Below are 26,410 nucleotides of genomic sequence, written 5' to 3' on the forward strand. Positions count from 1 at the left end.
AATCTTTTCTTCAGAGCTATGAGGCTAGTTAGGGGGGGTTTTACACATCCCAATGACTAGGAAAAACTTTTCCCTAGGAAGAGTTTTGAAAACATGCCTTGATTCCAGGGATGCCTTATTTTCTTGATCCAATTTATTTATGGAAAGAGAGTGGAAATGCAGGTATTTTACATTTTTTGCTTTGGTTGTAGCAGTCATCTGAATATAGGCAGAAGTAAGAGAACATCTGCATAAGATTTGTTGCTTTCTGGAACCTCACTGAGTAAACCCATGGAGATAATCTTCAAAGATCAATTTATTAATAATCTCATCACCTATAACATTACTACTGGCTTGTGAGGTGGTGTATTAGTTACACAACATGTTTTTGTGTTGGGAGAGCTGTTTACCCAGTGCGTTATTTCTAGTACAATCTTACCCAGTATTTTTAAAATATCAGTATTATTTGCAATATTGGTCTCCTTTCAGCCCTGGGAGTCTGTATAGAGAAGTGCACTGTGAAATACTCCATTATCAAAAAAGATTTAGAAATTGTTCATGCTTGTTCCTCTACCTGTAAATTGAGCTTAAAATGTGGTTCTGAACCTTGGGGTTTTTGTACCTAGTGAGCCACCTGCTAGACACAATATCTATACAATATAAACTCAGAATCCCCCTCAATAACTAAGTGAATGAACATATAACCTGAAAACTCGTATTTCTCTATGGAGCAGCTACAGCAAATATTTTCCCTTTTTGTCCTACATGTATCATAAGCCTGGTTTGAAGGGGTAACCCAAGAGTGGACAGTGCTTGACCATCATTGATCCATACCTTGATGTTAACATCCAGCTGGTGCTTTTATAGTAGAAACAGATAGACGGTGTACCAAACGGGTGAGACTGATCTAGATATGAAAGCCTAGTATCAAGGCTGGTAGGCATGCTATATAGATGTTATGAGGCTGGTACATTAGGTACTTGGTCTGCTTAATGTTAAGGAAAAATATCAGAATACCACAGTACGTTAAAACTAACTTAAAAGTAACCTTTTTTGCACCACTTCTGGCAACCCAAATTTTGTGTAGAAGTCTGTATGCCTGGTAATAACTTAGTCAAAGTGAACAGAACGTGACATTTCAACTAGCCAAAATTCAGTTAAAAATCATTATTCTAAGTTCCACAAAAAAGAGGTGCCTTTCATGAGCAACAGCAAACTATTTTTTGAGCACGATATTTAAACATTACCTTGTCATATATTCAGTCAGCTCTAAAAATAAAAAACTAGTAATTTTCAGGAGCTGTAGGGAAATAAATTCAGTGTAAATTCTCATTTATTGAACTGGTATCAGAAATCAGTAGGCCTACTAAATTTTAAAAACCGTAGGTGATTACAAGTTAGAGACTCTGGAAGTCTTCAGATAAATATTAAATGTTTTGATTTATCTTAGTGTAAGAACGCCAGGTGTGGTGAAAAAGCCCCATTAGCAATAAATTTAGATAGTTCTTAGATTAATTTTATGTTTATAGTCCCATTTGGGTCTCTGTTATTACAAAACATCAGCCACAGACCTATCAAAGAAGTTCGGATGTCTGGTTAGAGAGTGGGAAGAAGTGTTTCCAGTTTAGAAACTGCTCGTTATGGTCTGCTGATACTTTAAAAACAAAATTGTAAGTCTTCTAATATGTGGAAAAAATCTTAGTGTTTTAGAATAGCTTTTCTGTCATGTACCAGAAGTTGTTTGGTCTTAAGGATTGTGATTAAGAAAACTGTATTGTTTTAAGACCCTCATTAAAAGATGAATGTGGACAGCGGATTAAAGCGTTAGAGAAGAAAGCAACGTACTGCCGGAGGGGTCTCTTTTCTGTGATCCAAATGCAGTTATGTGAAAACAGAGTAATCAGTGTCCAGAGGAAGACACGATATTATCAATTTTGTGATTAATTTTTTTTTTTTTGAGATTCTTGGAAAGCAGTGCTGGAATTGAAAGCAAAATCTGAATGTGCCATTCAAGACTACCTTCTATGTTTCATTTTATTTTCTTTACATAAGAAAAATTTGGACTGTTTTATGTAAAAAGGGAGGAATAAAGAAATTTGGTGTATATGTACAGCCATAGATCTTAAGCAAAGATAAAGATTCATACTGCGTGTAATGATTGTATACCTATTTCACATATTACAAAAAGGTGAGTCAAAGCTGGGAGTGGTTGTGATGCTTTTGGTGCCTGCCATACTGTGGTACTCGCTTGAGATGAGATGTCTGGACTCTTCAGTTCTGTTTTTACAACAAAGCTACTACAACCACGAAAAAGCGGTCTGTTTTTTTCCCTTTACATTTTCAGCATTTTAGTTTGTTTGTTTGGCTTGCTTGGTTTCTCTAGCCTATAGTTTATTTCAAGCTTAGTTCTTGACCTCCGTGGAGGTTGTTGTGATTTGCTTTCCCAGTTTATCTGAGAGTTTTTCCTTGTTCAGATGTTTGTTTGTCTTACTCTCTCAGTGCAAGAACTGAACACACTATGGACTCTACCAGCAGGCAGGAACTTCACCTGAAGAAAGGATATGTATTCACAAATGGCAGCTGCTTAAATTGAACCATTGCATGGGCTTCTGCTGTAAACCCTACACTGAGGGTAGTTTTCAGGAGTTGCCTCAATTCTGTATCTTCATGCCCTCCTCAAGGCGGGAACTCTGGGTCTGAGGAGCAAAGCCTGCTTGTCGACTGTTAGTTCTGTGAGTTTGTCTTCATAGCCTAATGTGCTTAGCAGGTTGTAAAGTGTCTTGATCATTTCACATACCTCTACTGCATGGTGCCCATGGCCTGCTATGGAATGGTCACGGTATGACTTCTGTTTTGTAGCAGCTTTAGGGCAAACCAGCACTGAGCATCTGGAACTGACAAGAGTGACTGACGAAAACAGAACGAGGAGTGGAGGTGGTGTATTAGTCTCTGAATGGTTTGTTTGGTGTTCTTTATCTCAGAGGTTTTCTTTCATTAGGAGGTGCTCTTAAAAGCATACTCTTCTGCAATAATTATTCTCAATTAGATTTGGCTTGCAGTCTTATTTGGAGGAGTATTAGAGATAAAATTGGGACAATGCAACTTTAAAGGTAGCAGAAGGTGAGTAAATTTAGGTACTTCTCATTTCAAGCCCTGATCAGAGGACCTAAGCAGTGAACTGTAATTTGCCAATGGGTATGCCATAACATAAAATGTGTTGTATAGAGCAACTGTATTTTCTCTAAAATGTTAAGATATGTGCTTGCAGTAACTGTGCACATACGCCATTGTAGCTAGATGCAGTGTGACATTGTTGACTTTAACTGATTTTGTGCAATGTTTCCACATAATGATGAACAGATAATTTAGGAACATGGGAATTTTCTGCTCTTTGCTAATAGCACACAGGAAAATACAAACTTGTATATTGTAGGATGTGAGCTATTAAGTAAGGTTTTGTTTTTAAATACAGATTTGTAATGAAAATATGTATCTTGTTACACATTACTCCTTGTTAAATTCTGTGTTTTCACTGATCTCTAGATTTGTTTTCCTTTAAGAGACTAGATGCCAAATATCAGATCACAGACAGGAAAAAAAGCTTCACATGCATAGAAGATAAATCCTGTGCTCATATGTAGGCTATTTTGCTGCACCAGTGGGTATAGGGGTGGGAAGAGTAACAGTCCTATTTCTTGAGTATGTTAATTTTGGTCTATCACGAGGTTATGCAGAGTGTCTTTACAACACCTGTCTCTATAGCTACTATAACTACAAAAGCCATATATTCCAGTTCCCAGGCTAAAAGAAAAATTCTCCATGTGGAATACGTATGTCAATGCTATTGTTAGTATTCAGATTAAGAGCAATAAGGATGAAAATAAGAATGAAAATTGCATTCACTAAAGGAAAGAAAACAAAAATATTCATGCTTGTACTGCAGATGAAACCGACCTTTCAGACTGGCCCATAAACAATAGACACTTATTTTAAATACTCAGTTTTTCATGTGTTTGATTATGTAATTATAAAGTCCCAGTTTGGGAGCTCTGCCTTGCAAACTAACTTAATGTGGTTTACTGAATATTTATGTCTTAAAAATACTTGCCCTCTATTTTTCTTCTTCTTTTTATTTATTTATTTTTAATATAGAAGTTATCGATACATATGCCCTGAAATATATATAGCTGATTTTTTGAGTGACTTGCCTTGATAACTTCAGTCATTTGCTGGACCATGGTGAGCAGATCAGATAGTAATGCTGCAGGTGTTGTCTCCAAGCTTTTCCCTAGCAAGTAGTGTTTGATTTTGAAGATGTGCAGTGGTGGTGCTATGAAACCATAATCCCTGAAGAAGGAACTGAAGAAACAGGAGGAAAGCTGGTGCTTCCATGGTCTTTGTTTAGTGTAGAAGACAAATTTGTTCTGTGAGTATTAAAGATGAGTATTGGGCTGGGAATGCTTATAGGCAAAATTAGGTTTAAATATTTTTTTATAACTGTTGACCAAAACTGATGTATTATTGTAAACAATGGTAATTATTGTGCTTAATGTGGGTTTGAACCCTTGTTAGCTGTTCCTTGGTTGATTTGCGAGGTTTTCGCTGTGTGCTATAATGGTGTAGCAGCATTACTGTAATAATGGAGAAAGCATTATAATAATTGCTTGGGGTGAGAGGTCAAAGGCAAGAAAGAGCTAGAAGAATTTTATTTCAGTGGCCTTTTTCCTCTTGTGATGTGATCTTAGAAGAACTTGATCCTTTTCTGACTTTGAGAATATAATGAAGTACTGCTCGTACTTTTGGCATACGTAATTTTGTAAAGTTTGATACAAAAGAATGTGTAGTTGCTCATTGCATAAACCAATGCTCTTCATGATGCCATAAGTCAAATTAACAAATAAATCTATCTGTTTTGCAGTAGAAGGTGTATAATGAATTTTTTCAGTACCTGAGAGATGACTGAATTTCAGGTGATGGTTCCTTATGACCTTTGCTGTCCTGGGTGATTGCTATAGAAAACTTGAGAGATGGTGAGGGGACTGTCAAGCTGTCTTTGTATAGCGTCTCATGTAATTGTGTTCAAAATGGGAAGTGTTGTAAACGTTAGTATTTCTTGATGCCAAGATTTGAAGAGGTAGATTTTTTTTTTTTAAAAAATGCTGTAGTCTTTGGTTATTTACAAATCTGGCAGATAATTTCCTCTCTTTTTTCCCTCTATTTTTTTTTTGGGGGGGGGAAGTGATCCTTATCAAAAGGAAATGCTTGCAATAACTGGAACATCCAGGTCACCGTCAGTTCAAGTATTTCTCATTATTTTAAAGTGTATTTGTCTAGTTACTGATGGTTAAAAATATACTGCTTGTAACTTTCTAACAGGAATTTTTTGAAAATCAAATAAATAGAAGTTTTATTTATTTACTGTGCTGGACCTTTATTTTAAAAAGGGCTTCCACACATTCAGATCTCTGACACTATTATTTCGTTTGGCAAGCAGGAAATACGCTGAGATACAGCAATGACACTTTATTCTGTAGAATTGGGATCTGAAGCACATAAAATGTTGACTTCATGGCCTTGCATTTGATTTTAAAAGATTTATTGTTTTTCTTAACAAAATAATGAACTCTTCTACCTGTATTTGGCTGAAAGAATTACTTAATGTCTTTACAGAAACTGTATTTTGTCACAAAGACTGGTGGGAATTGCAAGTAGGACTTCAGAAATTTAAATTTCTAAGCAATATAAATCAAATACCTTGGGAACAATATAATCTCACAAGATGAGGGCTAGCTGAAAGTCTTGGTATAAGCAGTGGGCTCCAGGTGCACTATTACAAGGGAAATAAAAACTCTGCCCAGGCTGCACCAGCTTGTGTCTGTGGGACCCTGTGAGAGTGCTGCGGGTGTCCCTTTGGTTGCCTTTTTCAGGCCAAGCAAGAATCAGAGAAGAAAGATTCTATTTACTGCTTTCCTGCTTTGTTTTAAGCAATGGATTAAACAGAAGATGACATTCAGGCTGTTAAAGCATAATACGTAAGTGGGATTGTTTATCTGGTGATAAACTGTGGAGAGCACATCCCTTCAGTTGAGTTGAGATTGGCAGTTTTAATGCCTGGTGTAGGGAAGGTCAGGCTGGTGACGGGGCTGGACCCTATGGAGATAAGGAATGAGTGAGGACCCGCATTGTATAGGATACTGCAGCACGATCTCCAGAGGAGTTCTTATTATGAGCTGTGGCTTTATTTGGTTACAATTTCTCTTTTAACTCCATGTCAGAGCTAAATAAATTGGACTTTGATTCTCCCTGCAGCTTTCCTGTAGTTCTGTAGTAGCAACGAAAAGAAATAGAATGATTTTGGTTTTTCTAACTCCTCGTAATGTTTACTTTGAAAATTAGAATAGGTCTGCTTAGCTCCTTGCACACCTGGAAGTTATCTGAACATCAAAGGTGCTGTGAACGAGACCATTTACTGAACCTCTTTTTTCTGACCTCTGAAGTGTTGTTTTTATACGATTAGGAATTTATACTCTTTGTTATGGTTGTATTCTGTATTGCTAGAAATCATGAGTTTTCTTTTCAGGAGAAAAAACTATCTTAACCACTCTGTCTTTTTAGCAGCTCTCTTGGTTTGCCAAGTATCTGGTAGAGGTGAAGAGGCAAAAGAGAACTGGGCTTTTGTTTGTTTGTTCTTTACAATGGATAAGTGTTTGAAATTACGGCATACTCGGAGTTACTTGGATAATGCTGGTTTTATTTTTTGGTGTTTGAATAAAATGCCATGTGGAGGATGCCTTTGTCAGAGAAATCATTTGTGTCATCTTCATGGAGGCCCCAAAATGCAAAAGAGGAGGAGAGGGTTTGTAGGTTAAAACTACCCCTGCAAGTGTATTTCCACTGTCCTGTTGCTTGCTGCTTTTGATTTGCACCTGTAGATGTAATCATGGTAAACCTGGATTTTTCTTGCTGCCCAGTACCAGCTGTGGGGCACAGGAGGTGCAGGCCTTCTGTGGCAAGACAGAGACACAAACTCAAGAAACAAAAAAGCTGTAAGACCAAATGTAAATACTTTGAGCTCAGAATGAGACATGAGTGAATTGGTAGAAAATGAAGTAGAGAGACACACAGCATCTGGAAACAAAATGAATGTATTGGCATCCCTGTTGTTTAATAAGGGTTTGCCAAAAGCTCAGTGTAACTTCTGAGAAAGTATACTTGGAGATTTTTCCTCCTTTGTGTGGGGTGGGAAATGTTAGCATAACTAACCATATAAGAACACCCAGACGTGCTAGAGATGGGCAGGGTGCATAGCTCTGCGGTGGTGTGTGTGGGGATTCAGCTGACCTCACTAGCAGACTGACCCCACGTGTTGTGTGTTCTTTGTAAGTACATGCAACCTCAGCTATTTAGCTGTTGCACATGAGTTTTGACAGGAGTATTTTATTGGTTCTAGCGCTCTACAGTGTAAGTTAGTGTACAAATAGAGCTGCATTTTACTGATGTGGACCATGCACGTATTGCCGTGTGTGATTAAGCACTCACCAATGATTATGGAGCTCCAGCAATGAAATTGCAGTCAGCTGCTTAATGGAAAGTAGAGGCCACTGGCATTTGCAAACAAATCTCTGTGGCATGTACTCTTCAAAGATTAAAATCTGAATTCAGACGTGATAAATACCTTTTAACAGTTGTTTGAAATCACTTAAAGATATAAGAATGAGTAAAAAAGGGGAAAAGCAGTAGTGACTCACTTTGGGTTTAGATTTTTTTTTTTTTTTTAATTCATGTCATAGGGTAAGGATTTTTTTGTTGTGGGTTTGGTTTTGTTTGTTTGGGTTTTTTTTAAGGTTTTATTGATGCTTTGTATTGGCTAATAGTTCTTTTTGGTAGTTATATGAAAGCTAAAAATCACACAGAAAAAAAACCAAATGAGGGAGGAGTAAAAAGTTTGATTCATACATTTTGCAATGTTCATGTAACCCAGAAACAACCCAACCAAGCTGCTGTAGAGACAAAAGTTAAATTTGCAGCTAAGGCCATACATCTTGAATTGTATGCAGAATGCACCAAAAACCTAATTTAAAACATTCATAGAGAGGAGGTATCAATTTTGATGGCAAATTCTCATTCAGTGTGTGTGGAGGTCTGTGAGCACTCCCGATCAGTCTGAGAGGCTGTGAATAGTTAATTATTCAGCTCGGAGTTCTGAAGTTCAAAACTCTAAGCACTTTCAGCAACGGATCGGTCATGTGAAGTCTCATTACACAGTCGTCTTTTGCAGTGCTGCTCTGGACCTTGTTTGCTCTTCATTGTGAGTGACTTTAAACTTTTTAATTTTCCCAGGGAAGATGTGTGTTTCGAATTGTTAGATCTAATTGTTGTTCTTATTGCTAGATCTTTTGTTTCAATTCTGTAGGACAATTATAGAAGTTAATTTATTTTGTTACATTTAAAGTAAACAGACTTTGGTACAGCTCCAGAATCTAAATTGCCAGCGTATTTTTTGAACCTTTGTGCATTACGTTTGAAATGTATTTTGAATTTTGGTGAATGTGGTTCCATTCAAGCCTTTTAAAAGAATGTATAAAAAATTTAAAAGTTCTCATGAGGTAATGTGTCTCTGTGGTGTGGTTTTGGTTTTGTTTCTAATACTGAAATTCTTAATAATAGTAGCTATTCGTTGTGGCAATATCAGTGAATTGTGTAAAGTTATTTGAGTAAGAGGGAATGCCGGACTATATGTTGTACGAAGTGATAGTCCTGCCTTCAGATTTTACTGTAACATAAACATATTTAAGAGATGTAGAAAGTTTTCCTTTTATACCATTTTGGATTTTTTTTTTTTTTAAGTGAAATGAGTGAAACCTATTTAGTGGTCACTCTGCATTCAGGAGTATACTGGTTTTTCTGTAAGATGGGAAAGGATAGTGAGAAAATTAAAATAGGAAATCAGCTTTTGTGAGCGGAAAATACAAAAGCATATTATGACTGAAATGCCAAGAAGTATTACAACACAGCAGTATTGGTTATACTGTTGTTTTATTACTGTATAGAATTAAATAGACTACAGCTGGTACGATTTGTTGGAATGATTTTAATAATCAAAAGAAAAAATCTGGGGAGGAAAAGTGTGATTATTCCCTCTCCTATCCATGCTATATATTAAACCTACTGTCAGTGCCATGTGGCTTCATAATGCATAGTACAGTGTTTCTGTTTATACTAATCCATTAAATCTGTTTGGAGAACACACAAACAGGTCTTTGCATAAGTCGAGGGAAAACAAAATAATTTATCTTTTTTAAGATATATTAAAAAAAAACATTTCTGTTTGGGGTTTGGTTTATTTGGGTCTCTTTTTTTTTTTAATATATATATATATATATACACATAATGGATACCTTAGCCTGTTGTATCTTCTGTCACCACTGATAGTGTTTAAAATATTCTGTCATCCCTTCCTTGCACATATCACTTACACAGTCCGGGTGAAAAGAATGAATTGTGATTCATTCCTGTTCTGACATTTGTTCGCTGGTATGGAATCATATATATAAAAACATACTTGACTTCTAATATTCATCCATTTATTTCAGAAGAAAATCTAAAGCGCCACCGCCTCCATCTGAAACAAAGCCCATTGCTGTTTCTCCGTTTGATAAGACGGAATCAGCCAACCTCATAATGGAACAGAAAGAGGATGTGGTTGATAAAGATATTGAACTATCCGTGGTCCTGCCAGGAGATGTGATCAAGTATACTACAGTAAATGGGAGGTAAGTTACACGCAATGACATTTTTTTGTTTAATCTTCTTTTCTTGCTACAATTTACTGCAACCTTCACCCAGGTTTTAATCACTCAGTAAAATGCAGGAGTTGTGCAAGCCTGAACATAAGTGCGTCCAAAGAATGGCAATGAAGCTGGTGAAGGGTCTAGGGAAAAAGACCTATGAGGAGCGGCTGAGGGAACTGGGGTGGTTTAGCCTGGAGAAAAGGAGGGTCAGGGGAGACCTTATCATTCTCTACAACTGTCTGAAAGGAGATTGTAGTGAGGTGGGTGTCAGTCTCTTCTCCCAGAGAAGAACAGACAGAACAAGTGGAAATGGCCTCAGGTTGCACCAGAGGAGGTTTAGGTTGGATATTAGGAAAAATTTCTTTGCTGGAAGGGCTGTCAAGCATTGGAATAGGCTGCCCAGGGAAGTAGTGGAGTCACCATCCCTGGAGGTATTTAGAAGATGTGCAGATGTGGTGCTTAGGGACATGGTTTAGTGGTGGACTTGGCAGTGTTAGACTCTATGACCTTTAAATGTCTTTTTCCAACCTAAATGATTCTATGATTTTACTATGATTTTTGGGTAGGTGTGGAAACATACACGTTTATCTGCCTTTTGGGAAGACTGTATTTTGAGATTCAGAAATTCCGTATGGCACCTATCAGGATGTATAGCCATACCGGTTGTTCTTTCTAGTCACTCCACATCTCTAGAAAAATATTGGTTTGTGTGAGTCACTGAATTTTCCCATGTGTTTTCCCTGTTAGACTTAAGGATGAGTTCTCGCATCCTATTTGGGTACAGTCATGTGTTTGGTACTTGCTCAGCAGTGCAACCTATAGACTACTAGCAGTCCTAAAAGAAGGTGTCATCACTTCAGGCAAGATCTATAATGCCTCAAGGAAATAGTTTCTAGCTGCAACTTCGGAAAAATTATTTTTTAACAAATATATTTTGCTTAATTTGGTTTTAATCTGAAATATATATTTCAGTCTGCTAATTGGTATTATACATTGTGTGTATAACTCAAGTCACCTTTAGCTGGGAAAGATGTGGACATTGACTGGTGAGGTGAAATCGTAAATCCTGGGACTTAAAATGTTATATTAATTATCATAGCAGGTCTACTAAGAAGGCTCCTATGCAAGTCCTTGTATGGATCAGAACAATGAGGATGCCAGTTTGTTGCTTTTCTAAGCTGAAATAAAGAAAACTATTTGTATGTGTGCTTGTGTTAGTGTATTGCCAGTGTCTTTGCAACTGAAAGCAAGCAGGCTGATTTGTTTTATCTGTTCATTCAAACCAGGTAATGTAAGTGTGTAGTTACACCTGCTTCACTTCTTAATGAGCGATAAAGTCTGGCTTGAGCCTGTTTGCATGTTTTGTCATTTGCTAGAGTTCATGAGGTCATTGCTTAGACATCAAATACCAGCTTGTTCACAAGAGCTGCAGTGGAGGAACTTTTGTGGATCCTCACACACACACCCTCCTACACACCCTGACCTACACACCACCTGTGATTTTCAGGATAACTTAACTCTGAGGTTATATTTCTCAAAAGAAATTATCTGAAGTAATTGATGCCACTATGATGCTTTATGGTATTCTTGCTAGTGTGTTTGCAGCAAGGAATATTGCTGTCTGTAAATGTGATGCATCACTCTTTTTTTAAATTTCTTAAAGGTGAGACTCCATCTGTACACTGTCAGGCACTTCTTTTAGCTTCCTTTGCCCACACTTAGGAGTACTGTGTGCCCTCTGTATTGCTTTACTAAGAACAAAGTGCCAGAAAGGAACGTTGTATGTATCTTCACTCAGTCAAATTATGTTGTGTATAATTACCCAGTGTTCATGACAGGCCCTAGGCTTATCAGGAGTTGCACACATTTCCCAATCAGTTTTATTATCCCACAGTTACTGGTTTTTTTTTTTCACAATCAAGGTACTCTATGTGGTTAATCACATAAATGGCTCTTTTGCAAATAAGATCCTATATTAGCACTGCTAGGCTCCCTCAGAATGAGAGCAAATACTGTGCAGGACCTGCAGCTCGCTGTGAAATGTACTTCAAACTAGTTTTGCTCTGTCTAGAAATGACATACAGATAAATTGCTAATTTGTCTCTTTCCTGTTCATAATCAGGGATGAGCAGCTTCAGAGCTCCTGAGGAGAGAATACCTTATTTAAATCTCATACTAGAAAAAGCAAAACTGTCAGTTTCTATAGCCATGTGCTCAAATGTCATAGTCCCCTAGAAGAAACTTCTCTAGTGTTCTCAGATAAAACTGTGTTGGCTTGCTCCCTGATTTGGCATAGTGGATAGCAAGAGCTACGTAGAACAAAGCAAGGTGTTATGTAGATGAATATCCCAAGTGGGCAGAAGTAGGCAGAAGAAGATCAGAATGAAATCCAAAAGGGGTTTTAGAGAAAAAGATTACAAGAGAGAATAATTTTTGATCCTTGATTTGATCTATAAAACTAAAGCAAAAACTGAGAGACTTAAAAAAGGAAGGAGGACTGAAATAGCACATTTCTCATTCTGAAACTTCAGGCAGGGGTGGATTCTTTTGTTTAAGCCTGGGCATCAATTTGTATTTTGTATTAGTTGGTGATAGTGATTCGATTAATCTGCTAGGAGAGTGCAAATGGCACTGCAGATTCTTATCACCAGGATTCCTGGGAGGGAGCTCAGGCAAACAGTTATTTAAAACCAACCAACTCCCCCAAAAACACAGTAGGAGCAATGAGTGGTAGGAAGTGAAGGTATGTTGCTGCTCATGGTAAGGAATAAATGAAGCTGCCTTTTTTTTTTTTTTTTTTTTTTTTAAGTGGGAGTGTATTTCAGAGTGAAGTTTCTGTTTCTTCTTCATTGGTTCTAAATACAGCATAAGGCTGAAGAATTTTCTGTAGCCAAAGAAAAAAAATAGCTTGAAGTATTTTATTTAGCAGTCTGATCATAAGTTAGTTTCTTGTTTTCCCACAAGGAAGAGATGCAGAGTTTGAGAAAGTTTTCTTGAGATTAATTAGTTTCAGTTGTATGCATAAGTAAATTAATGTAGAGATTTCAAGGGCCAATATGTTAGTGATGTGCATTTTATTTGGAAATTGTGTCAAACATAGTTTTGCAGGGTAGTATGTTTAGGGCTTCAGTTTCAGACACCTTCCTGAGAGACCTTAGCTTTGCTGAGTTTGTTTCTTAGAGTCCTTTGTGTGTTTCTATTCGATCCATTCTTGAGTATTTTCAGTCATTAGGGTATTCTTAATAAACTGTTGATTTACTCCGTATAGCTAGCTAGTGAATAACAAGCTTTGTGGTGTTGCCCTACTTTTCAAAGCCTATTGTACTTACGTTTGTTACTAACAAATTCGGGGGGGATTGGTGATGTTTTTTTGTTGTTGTTCTCCATGAAAATAAATGTCTTTTTCTCTTTAGAGAGTAGGATTAGTAAATATTTTGCAAGGAAGGCCATGAAGCCATAGGCTTACATGATCAGAGTTCTATAGAAAGCCACACTGTGTATAGGTTGGTTTCTTCTCTACTCCCCCAGCCCCATTCCATCCCTACCTAGGAATACTTCTGGTGGCTTCTCAGTTTTGTTTGTTCAGTGGTGCTTACAGTGAGTCTCGTGATAGCAAGACCTTGCTTCGAAAGTTTGACTGTGTAAGAATCTCACCTTAAAAAAACAAAGTAGCAAATATCTAACCCTTGTTTTTGGAAAGCAGTGTAGGAATTTGGTGCATTTTTTCCTTTAAACAATTAATCCAGTAGTTGAAGTGACACCTTTCACTGTTGGTTACAAACATGACATGGTTTGAGACATTCTACGCGAAGGTTCATCATTTAACTATCAACTGATGTAATGAGAGGCTGCTATTAGCTTAGGCAGGTAGGAGTGACCAGAGGAAAACAGATGAGAGATGGAGGGGTGCAGAAACATGTACGTAAATTTATGATCAGAGGTTTCCAGAAAACTAGGTAATGTAATGAAGTTAAAGAAATTGCAAATAAAGATTTTACTGAAATTAAAGGAAGACAAGTAGGTGGTGAACTCAGAGACAGCTGATGGCTACTTCTTTGCGTTTTACTAAATATTAATTATGGAAGTCATTAAATTTGCTGTGATACATGTATTCCTCTACCTGCAATCCTTGAAGCCTTTAGCAGAAAATAGTCTTACAAGTTTTGGAGGATGTGATTTCAAAAAGAGATTGCTTTTGGTACCACTGTAGGAATATCTGTCTAAAGCAGTTGTTAAAAGTGTCTTGGCCTCCAGTGGAGGGGGGGAATTTAAAATCTAGCATCCTCCAGTCAAGCAGGTAATTTCTGGAAGTACCAGCAGAAAGCAAATTTGCACTGAATCGCTGTTTTCATGTACTAATTTGCATGTACCTGTCTGTTTGTGAGCAGCTATGTTTCTTGCTTATCGTTCTGTCACTTCTTGTGACTGTGCTTAATGTGAGGGCTTGCCCCTGTCATCGTGGTGCATTTCCACAGGACGGCTTTTGGCAATCTTTGCGTGTGAATTCTCGTCCTGGTCATCTTTATTGTTCTTACCCTTTTCCAATAACTGAAGGCCAGAGTAAGGGCAGCTTTTAAAGCTAGTCAGTGTATAAAAATGCACCAGAAAAAAAGTAATGGGTAACCTATTGGACAGGCTGATAACCAGAAAGGTCACTGCAGAAGTGGTGTCTGCTGTCTGCGCTGGCTCCCTCCTCCCCTCCCCTGCTCTGCCCCACTGTGAAGTGGGGGAATGACATTCTCTGCATTTGCAGCTTCGTTCTTGTTAGGGTGAGATGGATGTACTTGTTCTATTATGGGTTAGGCTAGAGTAGTTCCTTCTTTCTTCTAACTGGAGCATGTTGTGATATGTGTGAGAGAAGAATTGAAATAAACTCTCTGGTTTAGCTATGTCTGCAGTGCTCAGTGTTTTTCTCACGGTATTCCTCAAACTGATACATATCACCTAGACAAAGGCACAGGAATATATTACATTCTTCTATACCTCTTCAGACCATCTGATAGCTGCTTTTTTGACACCTTGGAGCATTATTTCTATATGGTTTTTTGTTTTATTGTTCCTTTCCTCCTGCCTTTGTCTCCTGAGGCAAGTATTCTGCCACTTAAGTAGGTAGAAAGTTCCCTCTGAGAAAGAAAAAGAAGTAACAGGTCTGCAATACCTTTATCTGTCACCTTTCCAACTCTTTCCGTCTTCTGGAGGTGCAGCATGTACACCAGAGAGTCCAGCCCTGCTTCTAGTAATCAGAAGACAATTTGCTTAAAGACTGCTTGTTCTTTAAGACCAGGTGAAAGCAGACATTATATTCTACTATATATAATTTTATATATGTGTATATATATATAAAATTAAAGGGGGCGTGGGGAGAACAACACAGCGTGCACAGTAATTTCTAATGCTGAGTCATTCTTAATTCTTTTTACAGAACTTTATCATATGAAAAGTCTGGTTTAACTTCCTACTTAATAAAGGTATTCACAGTCTTATACTAGAGTTCTGCCTTGTTTGATGGCTTTTTGTAGAGAAGCTATCTATTTCTGCATTTGGCTATACTACCATAATACTTGCATCTGTTATGAGATTACATCAAGATATTAAGATTTCTGATAAAGCCATACCGGACAAATCCTGTATTAATTTTCTTAAACACTTGCAGTGTTTTTTAACATAGCATTTGATTGCTTCACAGACTTTTAAGTTATTTTCATAATATCCCTGCCAGACAGAGCAGGTGATAGTTTTCAGTTTGTAGCTGTAACTGAGAGGTGCAGAGAGCATCAGAATGAAATGCTTCTTACGGGTGATTACCTCACTCTAAAAACTGAGGAAGGACCAGTTCCAGTGATGTGATAGTTCTATAACCTTATTCAGTTGTTGTAACATGCAAAGTTAGGATACTCTTCTTACCTTTGATCTCTTTAAACTTTTATGACACTTCTGTTTAAAGTATAGCTTTAATAAATTTATTCTAGTAGCAACTGGGTATGTTCAGCCTATCTTAATATGCTGTTCTGCACGTTCTTCATTGAGCACTGAGAGAGCAAGGATGTACAGTTAGTGACTACATATGAAAAATTTGGTTTGCCATACTTCATTTTGAAAAGGACGTCTGTTGCATCACACAGAGCTGCTCAAGAAAATGCTTTCAACTGCTATATAGTCATTTGGCTTCCTTCCCTCTGTATTAAACACCTGGCTCTCATTTTGGGATCCCTAATGCAGGACCTCTTTTAAAGGTGACTTCCTCAAACTTTATTTCTCCTGCTTCATCCAAATGGCTTACACTCAGAATTTCTGAAAATAGAGTCCCTTGTAACCTCAGAATGGATATAAAAATTTCAAGCTTTGGAAGGAAACTGTTCTTAATGAATAGCAGGGCATTTATCACCGCTGCTACAGTTCTTATTGAATGTCAAATGAGGTGGCTAATCCATATGTCCCTGCTGACCTCAGGGAAAGCAGCACTTCACACAAGCAAAAATATCCACCTTTATTCAAGTGCTTGGCATACTTTTGTGCAAACTATTTTCATTTTCTTTTCAGTGATTTTTCTTGGGTTTGGTGCTTTTTATTGTTGAAGATATTTAAATTTGGTGCCTGGCAGTAATTATTTAGTCAGGGAAGGATGCCTTGAGTTAAATGTTTAGCAGCACGTTTTTGCTATAGCCTGCTTAATTGTCATCAGTTGTGACAGTCTCATTTGTCTTTCACAGGAAGCCCGTGATGGACTTGCTGATCTTTCTGTGTGCACAGTATCATTTAAATCCATCAAGTTATAGTATAGAGTTGGTATCAGCAGAAAATAGCCAGATTAAATTCAAACCCAACACGCCAGTGGGAACGCTTGAAGTGGAAAAGGTGATTGTAAAGCCAAAACAAATGGATAAGAAGAAACCTGCCCCAGTTATACCAGAGGTGAGAACTAAAATTAAAGCATATTGAGAATTAGAATCACTGTTGTATTCAACAAGTTTTGCAGTTAGCTTGGCTTTGTTTCAGCTTTTCCTGTTGTCTCCCATGCTCTCACCACTCACTCCTGTGAAATGCTCGGCTCCATGTTCTTCATAACCTCATCTTAGGTAAAATGTATCTCAGTTTATTGCAGCAAACTTCTTTGTTGCCGAAAGGAGGAAATATGACAATACTATTTGAAATCCTACACCTTACTGTCCTTTTGACAAATTATGCAGATGAATTGTGGCTGAATACAGCCTTCCACAATCTGAAAATCAACAACTTGTACCATCTTTCATGTTGTGAAATATATGCTCTTCTGATTGTGTGTTCATTTTCCTTTAATACATACTGTACTTTTTTGGTTGTTACTGGGCTTTTCTTTATATACCCTTAAGAAGGCAGGAGGAGCTTTTAGAAGTACTAAAGCAGCTTCTGGGTGTTGCCTAAATCTTCCCTTCCACTTCTGTCCTTCTGCTGTATAGAACAATCGTAATTAATTTATTTAGTAATAGTAATTAATTTATCTAAAGCACTTACACAGGGCCAAGGTAGCTCTGCTGCTCCCCTTTTTACCTTCATCCGATGTGTGTGCACACAGGCATGCACTCGTGGCTCCTTGGCTGACTCCTACAGCTGCCTAATGTAACCCAGTAGGGCATCTCACTCCAGGCAGGTGTCCTGCTGGACAGGCAAGGAAGGGACAGGCGCTAGAGAAGGAGCAGGCTCTTTCATGTGTCCTTTCACTGCGTAGAAGGGAATTGCAAAATAGTTTCTCTTGTAGTGTTTCTGAATCTGTAACACTGCTGAAATTGGCCGTTGGTGGAATTTCTGTGATTATTGTAAAGCTGTTATAAAAATACCAGTTGTTTCAGAAGTTGTGCTGGTATTTATTGTAATTTTCTTCTCTTTAGCAAACAGTAAGGGTAGTGATAAACTACAAGAAGACACAGAAGACAGTAGTAAGAGTCAGTCCACATTCACCCCTTCAAGAACTCATACCAATTATCTGTAGTAAATGTGAATTTGATCCTTCACACACTCTGCTGTTGAAGAATTACCAGTCTCAAGAACCCCTTGATGTGACAAAATCTCTTAATGACCTTGGACTAAGAGAATTATATGCCATGGATATCAGTCGAGGTAAGACAACTTATAAAAGTTGCAGTTACAGAAAAAATAATTGCTTAATATTTCAACAATGTGTATGTTTTGCTGGGATTTTTTTTACTTATGAAGAAATTAATTTCTAGCAATTTAGTACATATTTCATTAGTCTTCCACAAAATTGAAACTGGGAAAAGTTTACTTGTACTTATGTTTGCGAAGTACAATATCAAGGTTTTATTTTCTAACAGAGTGTTAGATACCAGCCAAGGTGGCCAAGTACAAATAATCCCCTAAAAGCAACTCCTTCCTTGCCTTCCCCCAAAAGGCCAAACCCACCGTATTTCCCGTAGCTCACAGAAAACACATAGATCATGATAAGCTGAAAAGAACAGAAGCATTGGAGAAATTTAGTTTTGTTTTTAAATTATTTATAAGGTATTAGAATATTGTGATGGTGTTCATACATGTTTCTGAGTGCTGTTTGCTAACTTTGTACGTTGTGAAGGAATAATAATTCTCTTTTTAATTGTGGTCCAATGGGGGCACAACGAACTAACTTCCTTATATTTGTACAGATTCCTATGCATATTTTCAGCTTCAGCTGTAAGCCTGTCTTTCATGAAGGGTTTATTGTACTGTGATTAAAAAATTCTATAGAGTGTGGTTTGTTTCAGAGACCTATCACAGGAAATTTTATCTCAGTATAGAATGCAGTAATATTGGCTCACTCCTGTTCTTGACCACTGCACTATTTGCTTGTTTTAACTTCTGCTCTGAAATGCGGGTGTTTGGGTTTTTTGTTTGTGTCTTTTACCTCGCTTCTACCTAAATACCATAACCTTATCGTTTGGTGTTTACAGTTTCAAGAGTTCACTCAGTTACTTCCCAAAGGCTAGTTACCTTGAACAATGGGAGAATGACAGATTTGGAAAATATGTCCTTTTTCCTGTGGAGAAAACAAAAATTTAATCTCTCTTTCTTCCCCACTGGAAAACAACATATTTTTAACTTGCCTAAACAAGTTACTTGGACTACATGTGCCCATGGTGCATTGCCTTGCTTGTTGTCTGGCTACTGCTTTCATTTACAGGCTGGCAGAGCTGCCTTTTGCACAGTATGATGTGTGCTTCACTTGAATCAACAGCCAGAAATCCTTAAGAGAGAATCTGAGGGCATATATGCTTCCTACATGGCAGTGCTCCGCTGGGAAATTCAGATACACTTCAGTTCTCTTGATACAAAGTAGTTCAGCATCATTTCAATTTTGCAGACATCTTCAAAGCTCTGAATTTACCGCTTTCTTTATGAAAGTGAATGGTGAGGTGTACCTTTTACTTAACAGAATTTAAACTCAAATTTTATTTTATTGAAATCATATTTTAATTCTACGTTCTTCTTTGTTTTTCAAGTTTGGACTGCCAGACAATCCAAAACTTACAGAGCAAACTATTCTATCTCATTCCTTAATTACAAGATTCCAGTCTGCGTTACTGTCTTCAGGCTCAAGTTCTTAAATGGCTTATAGCACTCAGTAGTACAGATACACATCCTTTCGCTGCGGGAAAGTACCCAGTTACTTTTTCCTAATGTTGAAGATTCAGCTTTCTGTGTTTGTAAGTTATAACTGCATCCTTGATTTAGATTCACATTTTCTGTCTTTCTTTTTGTCTTTCTGTAGCCACATCACCAGTTGATTTAAATTTACCGTCTTTGCAAGGTACGATTTACTGAAATAGGCAGTGAAACTGTAGCATTTAAGTTCCTATTATAACATCTGCTCAGCTGTGACCTGTGACACGAGTAATTATCTCTGTCCTGTCATAAATGCATATTTTAAAAGATAACGCAGAAGTGGTTATACCTAGCTATATATAAGTATTTCTGTGTAGTTTTAGCCGAGATAGACTGATTAAATTTGAAGTCATGTTTATACTGACATGTGTACCGTGAACCCATAGTGGCTTTGCTGATTTCTGTTGTTTATTGCATTTGTATTCAATGGTATTTCTTTAAGAAAGTTAAATCTAGTAAAAACTAGAGACACAACCTTTAGATTTACAAATAGTCTGCATGAATACAATGTAAGGAGGATAAATTCTGCAAGATACCAGAATGGACTTGACTGCCTTTACTATGACTGCCATGCAGTTACACAGGGCGTCTGACAGGTGTTTCGGTGATCTTCCTCCATAGTCATACCATGTGCAGGTGTATGCCTGACTTGTACCACTTCACACTTTGCCATGAGTTTAAACTGCTAGGAAACTGCTAGGAACTGAGAACTGGAGAGGCTGATGTTCTTTTTTCCTTTTACAGCCTATGTGATATGAACCATAACATATGACAAGTAGGATGGGCTGTATTATGTGCTAGGGGTATAAATAACAGCTGAATCTCACCTATTCAGAGTTCTGAGAAAGACAGGAAGACCACGGGTGGTAGGAAACCTGTTCATTTTGCAGTGTTTAGAAAAAGTGTTGATGCAGGTGATTTATGATGTGTTTTGTATATCCTTCCAGGAAGCTTATGACAGACAGTGAAATAGTAAGAATGCAGGAGAAATAATCTGTGCAGTAAATAACATGTAGAACTGTTGTCTTCTATTTCAGACTCCTATCAATCTGAAAACTTAGATGTTCTGAAGGAGAAAGAAAACAAAGGGTTCTTCAGCTTTTTTCAACGAAGCAAGAAGAAAAAAGAACAAGTAAGGTGTAATTTGGTATAAGCAAAACTTCTAGAACTATATTATAGAACTATATTGAGCAATCAATACTGTTGATTGTTTTCCAGAAAGTGTAAGTAACGTGGATGTTTTTTCTTTCTTCTCCCTGTACCCCAAGGCTGCCAGTGCCCCAGCAACTCCATTGATGAGCAAGCCAAGGCCAACATTTATCACGAGATCTAACACTGTTAGCAAGCAGTATGATTCAAACACTCTGCCATCTGAAATGCCAAAGAAACGGAGAGCTCCTTTGCCACCTATGCCGAATTCTCAGAGTGCTCCCCAGGACCTTGGACAAGCCCAAGTCAGACCAGCATCTGATACTGTGAAATCTAACAGCCTTGATAGGAACGAACAGGTTAGTTACATTTGTTTCACTTTCTTAAGAAGTTTAGACATAATAATCCTGATAACCCTGTCGGTATCTGCTGAGGCTTGAAATAAATGGGAAATAAAAGTATAGTACTTGCATTTAAAAATTTTAGTTTGAAAATAACTATGGAAATTGAAAGATTTGTTCCTTTTAAACTTTATAACCTGTCTCCAAAGTAGCTGCCGTATTTTGAAAAGGTAAAACCAACTTCTTATATAAGTCAGTATTGTGAGCACCTTTTTTTCTTTTGGATGAACAGCTTATGTATTTAAATATGAGAACATTGTCTCGCTTTACCTTGTAATTATGTTTTGATATTTACATGGGATAATGAGTAGTTTGTTCTTTACATTACTGGAAAAAGGTGGAAGTCTTGGGGAGTAGTCAACATTCTTGTGCTCCCAGAAAGTCAAAAGTAAGAATTTTATTTTAGTCAAATAAGGGTGCGTGTTTAATTGAAGCTATGAGATGTGGACTACGTATTTAAGTAACCTATATATCCTATGCATTGCAGAAATTCTGCCAACAGAATTTGGGAGAATTGATGCATTAAGTATTATCTCGATATTGCACATATTGTCAATTGTGAATTCCAATTGAAGATCAAGGCTAAAACTGTTGTTATATTTTTTTATTATTTCATGCTTTGCTTTGAGTGCGGTATCTAAAGGTGGTCTTTAGTGAGGTAATTGGCATGCTAGAAAAATAAAATGCAGAACTAAATGAAATACAAGTCTGAGGGATTAATTTTGTGTTGGACTCAGAGACAAGAAATTTCAGACTGACTATACAATTATTTACTCTTTCACTAATGTACGGAACCACAAGAGAGCACTGTTTAACAGAAGTTCTGAATTTGTGTATTGTGTCCTGCTGAAAAGCTTTATCATTTGAAGAAGACAAAGGTTTCTTTCTGTATTTTAATAAAAGGGACCTGGGGAGGGAAGAACTTTTTTTTACCTCATCATGTTTGTCTTTTAATTGAATTCAACTTTTTTTGAAAATAATTTATTAATGTCAACATGCTTTAAATGATTAATATCCTATTATATCTAACAGTAATGTATGACTGCTGGGCTAGGATCTGTCACTCAACAAAATTGCTTAGATTTATTATTTTGTACTGACATTTCTTATTCATCTAAAGTGATTTGACTGAAGTTGAATTGCTCACAAAGAAAGGACAGAAGTCCAGAATAAGTTATATTTCTGTGTGTATTTTCTATTTTGTGCTTCTTTGTGCACGTCCCTTAGAAGCCTTTGACATGTGTTTTTTAAGGTTATTTCTGTTTCCGATTTGATTGCACAGTGATTTTTCAGATAAAACAGAGCTTGGGACTTAAATGTGGGTTGATATTTGCTCTGTGCTTTGAATTTTATTTATTCATATAAAATACTTTGTCTTTTTAGTACCTGCTTTCCAATAAATACCATGTAATGAATGAATTTGGACTGCATAGTACATACTGCTCAGCTTGATCAGGGAACTCTGAGGAGTGTTCCTATGAGAGACTTCCTTGGAGGATAAAGCTGCTGCTTGGAAGAGCACTGAGATATTTTCAGAGACATCCTTCCTGCAGCACAGGAGTGGTCCATTCCCCTAAGTGGGAAAAGGAGTAGGAATAAAAATAAATAGTCTCATTTGAACATGCTTCTGAGAAAGCTCAAGTGCAAAAAGAAGCATATGAGGTATGGGAAGGGGACAGAGTAATTCCCAAAAAGAAATGCATTGATACTTCTTTGACATGCAGAGATGCTGTTAGGAATGCAAAGGCAAGCCTGGAGCTCAAAGTGGCAAGAGGTGTCAAGAATAACAAGAAAGGCTTTTGTAAGTTAGCGGCAAGCAGAAGTCCAAGGATAAAGGATGCGGTCATCCACCTTTATTTTAGCACGGTGTTTTTCACAGTCTACCACAAAAATTTTTGTTGAAAAAATAAAGTATGGACTAGACCCATGAACCACAAGATAGGACAAAAAGCTGGCTAAACAACTCAAACGGTGGTGGTTAATGAATGGCTCAAAGTTGGACTGGTTGTCAGGTGGAGTTCCTGAGGAGCTGGTAGTATGGCAAATACTGTTAAATACCTTTATAAACAACCTAAATGATGGAATTGAATGCACCCTCAACAAACTTGAAGCTGACGCGAAACTGAGCAGAGAGGGAGGTACACCAGAAGATCCACCATTCAGGGAGACAGTGGTAGGGAGGAACTGAATGAAGTTTAAAAAAGATGCATGTGAAATTGTCTGCTTGGTATGGAGTAATCCCAAGTACCAGTACAGGCTGGAATCTGGGTGTGTGATCCCCTTTGAATCCAGTGTACTCAATACTTTTTAGGTCACAGCTGTACTGCTATGTCCAGATTTGGTTTTTGCAGTTCCAGGTAGAGATTAAAAACAGGCAAGAGTCTAGTGGAAGGCCATTATGATGTTTAAAGAGAACAGATCTAATTGCAGTCTTTCTAGACACCTAGAAGGTGTTACACCTAGAAGGTGTTACAGGGAAAGTACAGGTATATGCTTTGCCTGGATGCATGGTGACAGGGTGAGGACCAATGGGCACTAGTTGTCAGAGGAAATGCCATTCAGATACAGAAGGAAAACTCATCACTGTGAGAACAGCTGAACACTGGAATAAATCACTCAAGTGGGTAGAAGCTCCGTCACCAGAAATATTTGAGACATACCTTGACAGGCTCCTGCAATAACCTTTTCAAGGACCTTGTGTTCAGCAGAAGATTGGACCAAATGATCTTCAAAGGTCCCTTCCAAATTAGACGTTTCTATTTCATGTGGGTGAAACAGACTCTTGATTTTTCAAAACTGTATGCACGTAATTAGAACAGAAAAAATATGATAGGGCTCCATCACTAACAGAAACCAACAAATACTTGTTTTTGCTGTGAGATCAACCACTGCATGAGTAGTACTGTCAAGGGAAAGATTCAGAAGCTTGTTTCTCAGAGTTTCTGCTGAAGTCTCTAAAATAAGCAAAAAGGTGTATCTAGCTATTGGGACTTCTGGTTTCTCTTAACTGTAAAATAAAGGGCAGTTCTTTTAAAAACAAGGTGCTAGTCAAGGCACAATGTAAAACATTGTTACTTAAATAAAAATGCCATTTACAGGAATTGCATCTTCATAAATTAAATCGGGCACTATTTAGATACATAGAATCAGTCTTTATTCAAAGAATTGGCATCATAAATATAGAATTTGAGGTGATACATAAGCATTGTAAAATAAAGTCAATTTTGATGGTTGGACAGCATTTTTTCATTTGTATCATGTGAATTAATGTTTCTCAACCCAAAGTGACCAATTTATACTCACTTAATCCAAGTTAGTTCTCAGTAATGAGGCAAGTACAATGGTCACACTAGACCACAGTTATTTCATGGTAAACAATATAAGAATTTGGTTTCTCATATTCCCCACTGTTGAAAATGTGCATCCTGCTTAGTAGGATTTAAAGTCTTTTTTTGGGTTGCTCACCAGGCTGAATGGTGTGTTTGCTGGGATAAATATAGTATGCTTGGGAATTTCACTGTTACTGCAGTGTCCCATTAAGTTAATGTACAAAATTTAGGAGATAATTCTGCCCCTCCCCCAAGGGTTACTTTTTATCTGCTTTTGCCTTACAAGAAGCGTTTTCTTGCAACTCGTATTGCTTTTAAGAATGCCTAAATTCTGAAGCCTGCCCTTCAGTTTATTTGGCAGACTGGATACATACTTTATTTCTTCTATGGACCAGGATGACTTTCTGCATGTGCCTTATTATAGACAAATCTCTTTTGTAACATCCACAAGGAAGACAAAGTGCAATGTCAGTTTTGCCTGGATAAACTGTTTGCCTGGTTTTGATAGAAACATACCAAAGCAGTAACATCAGACAACAGTGAAATGAGCCAACTTTAAGGGAACAAAGTTCTCACTGTTGTCTGTCTTCAAATTCACAGTGTATTGTAGTCCAGTTTCTCACAGTATGAAGAAGGGTTTTAATGTTTACCTCCTACAGCTTCTCCACTTCTTTTCTCTTAAAAAAGAAACTGCTTTCCCTTTATATGAGCAGTTACATTATGGTACAAGGGTTGGAATTTTTTTTGCCTCATTTTCAGAGTGATTGTAGCATTAATTTTTGGAGATATGTTCCTACTTTTAGGGGGTGCAATGGATGTAAGGGTAGGTTTTACAAGCTATTATGTAGCATGATTTGCTCATTCTATAGGAGACTCAGAAGATGGCTCATAAGCCTAAATAGTTAATGTTTGTCCAGCAAATTTCTGTGTTAAACCAGATTGGAAATGAGCATGTTGGTGTCTAATATCGAAATAGCTCACTTATTTGTCACTTTTGATTTTGGGTGAGATGATGGGTCTTGTGAGAAGTATGTTTAGAACTAGCAAGTTAAAATACACTTGCAAGTAGAGAGGACTCAAGGGTTTTTGCAAAGTGCTGTTGTATAATGCACTATGTGTATCTTCAGAATTTTCATACAAGTGGATGCAATTTTCTAGTAATAACACTTCTTTATAAGAAATTTTCTTTTAAAGAAAGAGAAGTATTTGATTATGTCCAAAATGCCATTGCTGATTTTCTTCCTAATGCTTTATTTATAAAAACTAGACTACAATATCTTCATTTTATCCCATGGCTGTTTGTCTCCTTACACTGTTTTCAGTTATTGTAAAGGAGTGTACGTAAGCTATGCTTGGGTAGGAACAATTAAGTGGAGATTTCTAGTGAAAACACTGAAGTTTTAAATGATGGATCTCAACTCTAGAAATACAGCTTGCTTTTATTTACACAACCTTAACTTCTAAAGAAATTTAAATCTCCAGTCTATTCCACTGAAAAGAAATGGATAAGATGGGAGAATGGGGGAGGGATGGGAAGCAACTAAACTTTAAAGTATGTCTGAAAAGGTCTTATTAGCCACTGCCACAGAACAGCTTGGTTAAGATTTCTGGGAGGGATGAGTTCCATACTTGTGAAATTACACCAGAGGCTCAGTTGCCTGAAACTTGATGGTGAAAGAAGTTCGGCAATGATGCAGTGAGCGCCACGAACATCAGGGAGGTTTTGCACAGAGCCAGGGTTACCTGGGAGAAGAAAATGCTCAGAACTGCCTGTTTGCTCTTGGTGAAGTTTGCATGAAGATCATTTGATGTGATTCTGATACGATTCAGAATTGGTGGTGAACACTGTATGCATCCACTTCTTAGTATAGCAAATGCATAACTTTGTCTCCTTATTGTATTTACTTCTGTACTGGCAAGTGTGTAGATAAATCATAGGAGAGAATAGTAGTATTGGGTGTTTGGACAGAATAACACCAGCTGAGTTTCTCGAAATGTGTTTTGTATGTCCTTTCTTTCGAATAGGTCAGAGGGATATTACTTCATCTGTAGTACTTGGGCTAAATTTAAGTATTTTGGGAAGCTTAAGTCATGTAATAGAAATTGACTGCGTTAATCTTTGTAAGAG

At 37.3% G+C, this 26,410-nt stretch overlaps 1 protein-coding gene across 5 annotated transcripts in view; it reads left to right on the top strand.

The window, feature by feature from the left end:
* Nucleotides 1-26,410, top strand: part of COBLL1 (cordon-bleu WH2 repeat protein like 1) — an 86,423-nt gene that overhangs the window by 38,675 nt on the left and 21,338 nt on the right. For 4 of the 5 annotated variants that reach the window (XM_055718409.1, XM_055718411.1, XM_027810580.2 and 1 more), the window contains exons 2-7: nucleotides 9,573-9,752; nucleotides 16,481-16,682; nucleotides 17,636-17,864; nucleotides 19,510-19,548; nucleotides 20,441-20,535; nucleotides 20,672-20,911. In XM_055718409.1, coding sequence (XP_055574384.1) covers nucleotides 9,573-9,752; nucleotides 16,481-16,682; nucleotides 17,636-17,864; nucleotides 19,510-19,548; nucleotides 20,441-20,535; nucleotides 20,672-20,911 — 985 coding nt within the window. The remainder of the gene's footprint in view (nucleotides 1-9,572; nucleotides 9,753-16,480; nucleotides 16,683-17,635; nucleotides 17,865-19,509; nucleotides 19,549-20,440; nucleotides 20,536-20,671; nucleotides 20,912-26,410) is intronic. The other variant, XM_055718410.1, reaches the window with a different exon arrangement.

Source organism: Falco cherrug, chromosome 8, assembly GCF_023634085.1.
Source record: "Falco cherrug isolate bFalChe1 chromosome 8, bFalChe1.pri, whole genome shotgun sequence".
In the NCBI taxonomy this organism is placed as follows: Eukaryota; Metazoa; Chordata; class Aves; order Falconiformes; family Falconidae; genus Falco; species Falco cherrug.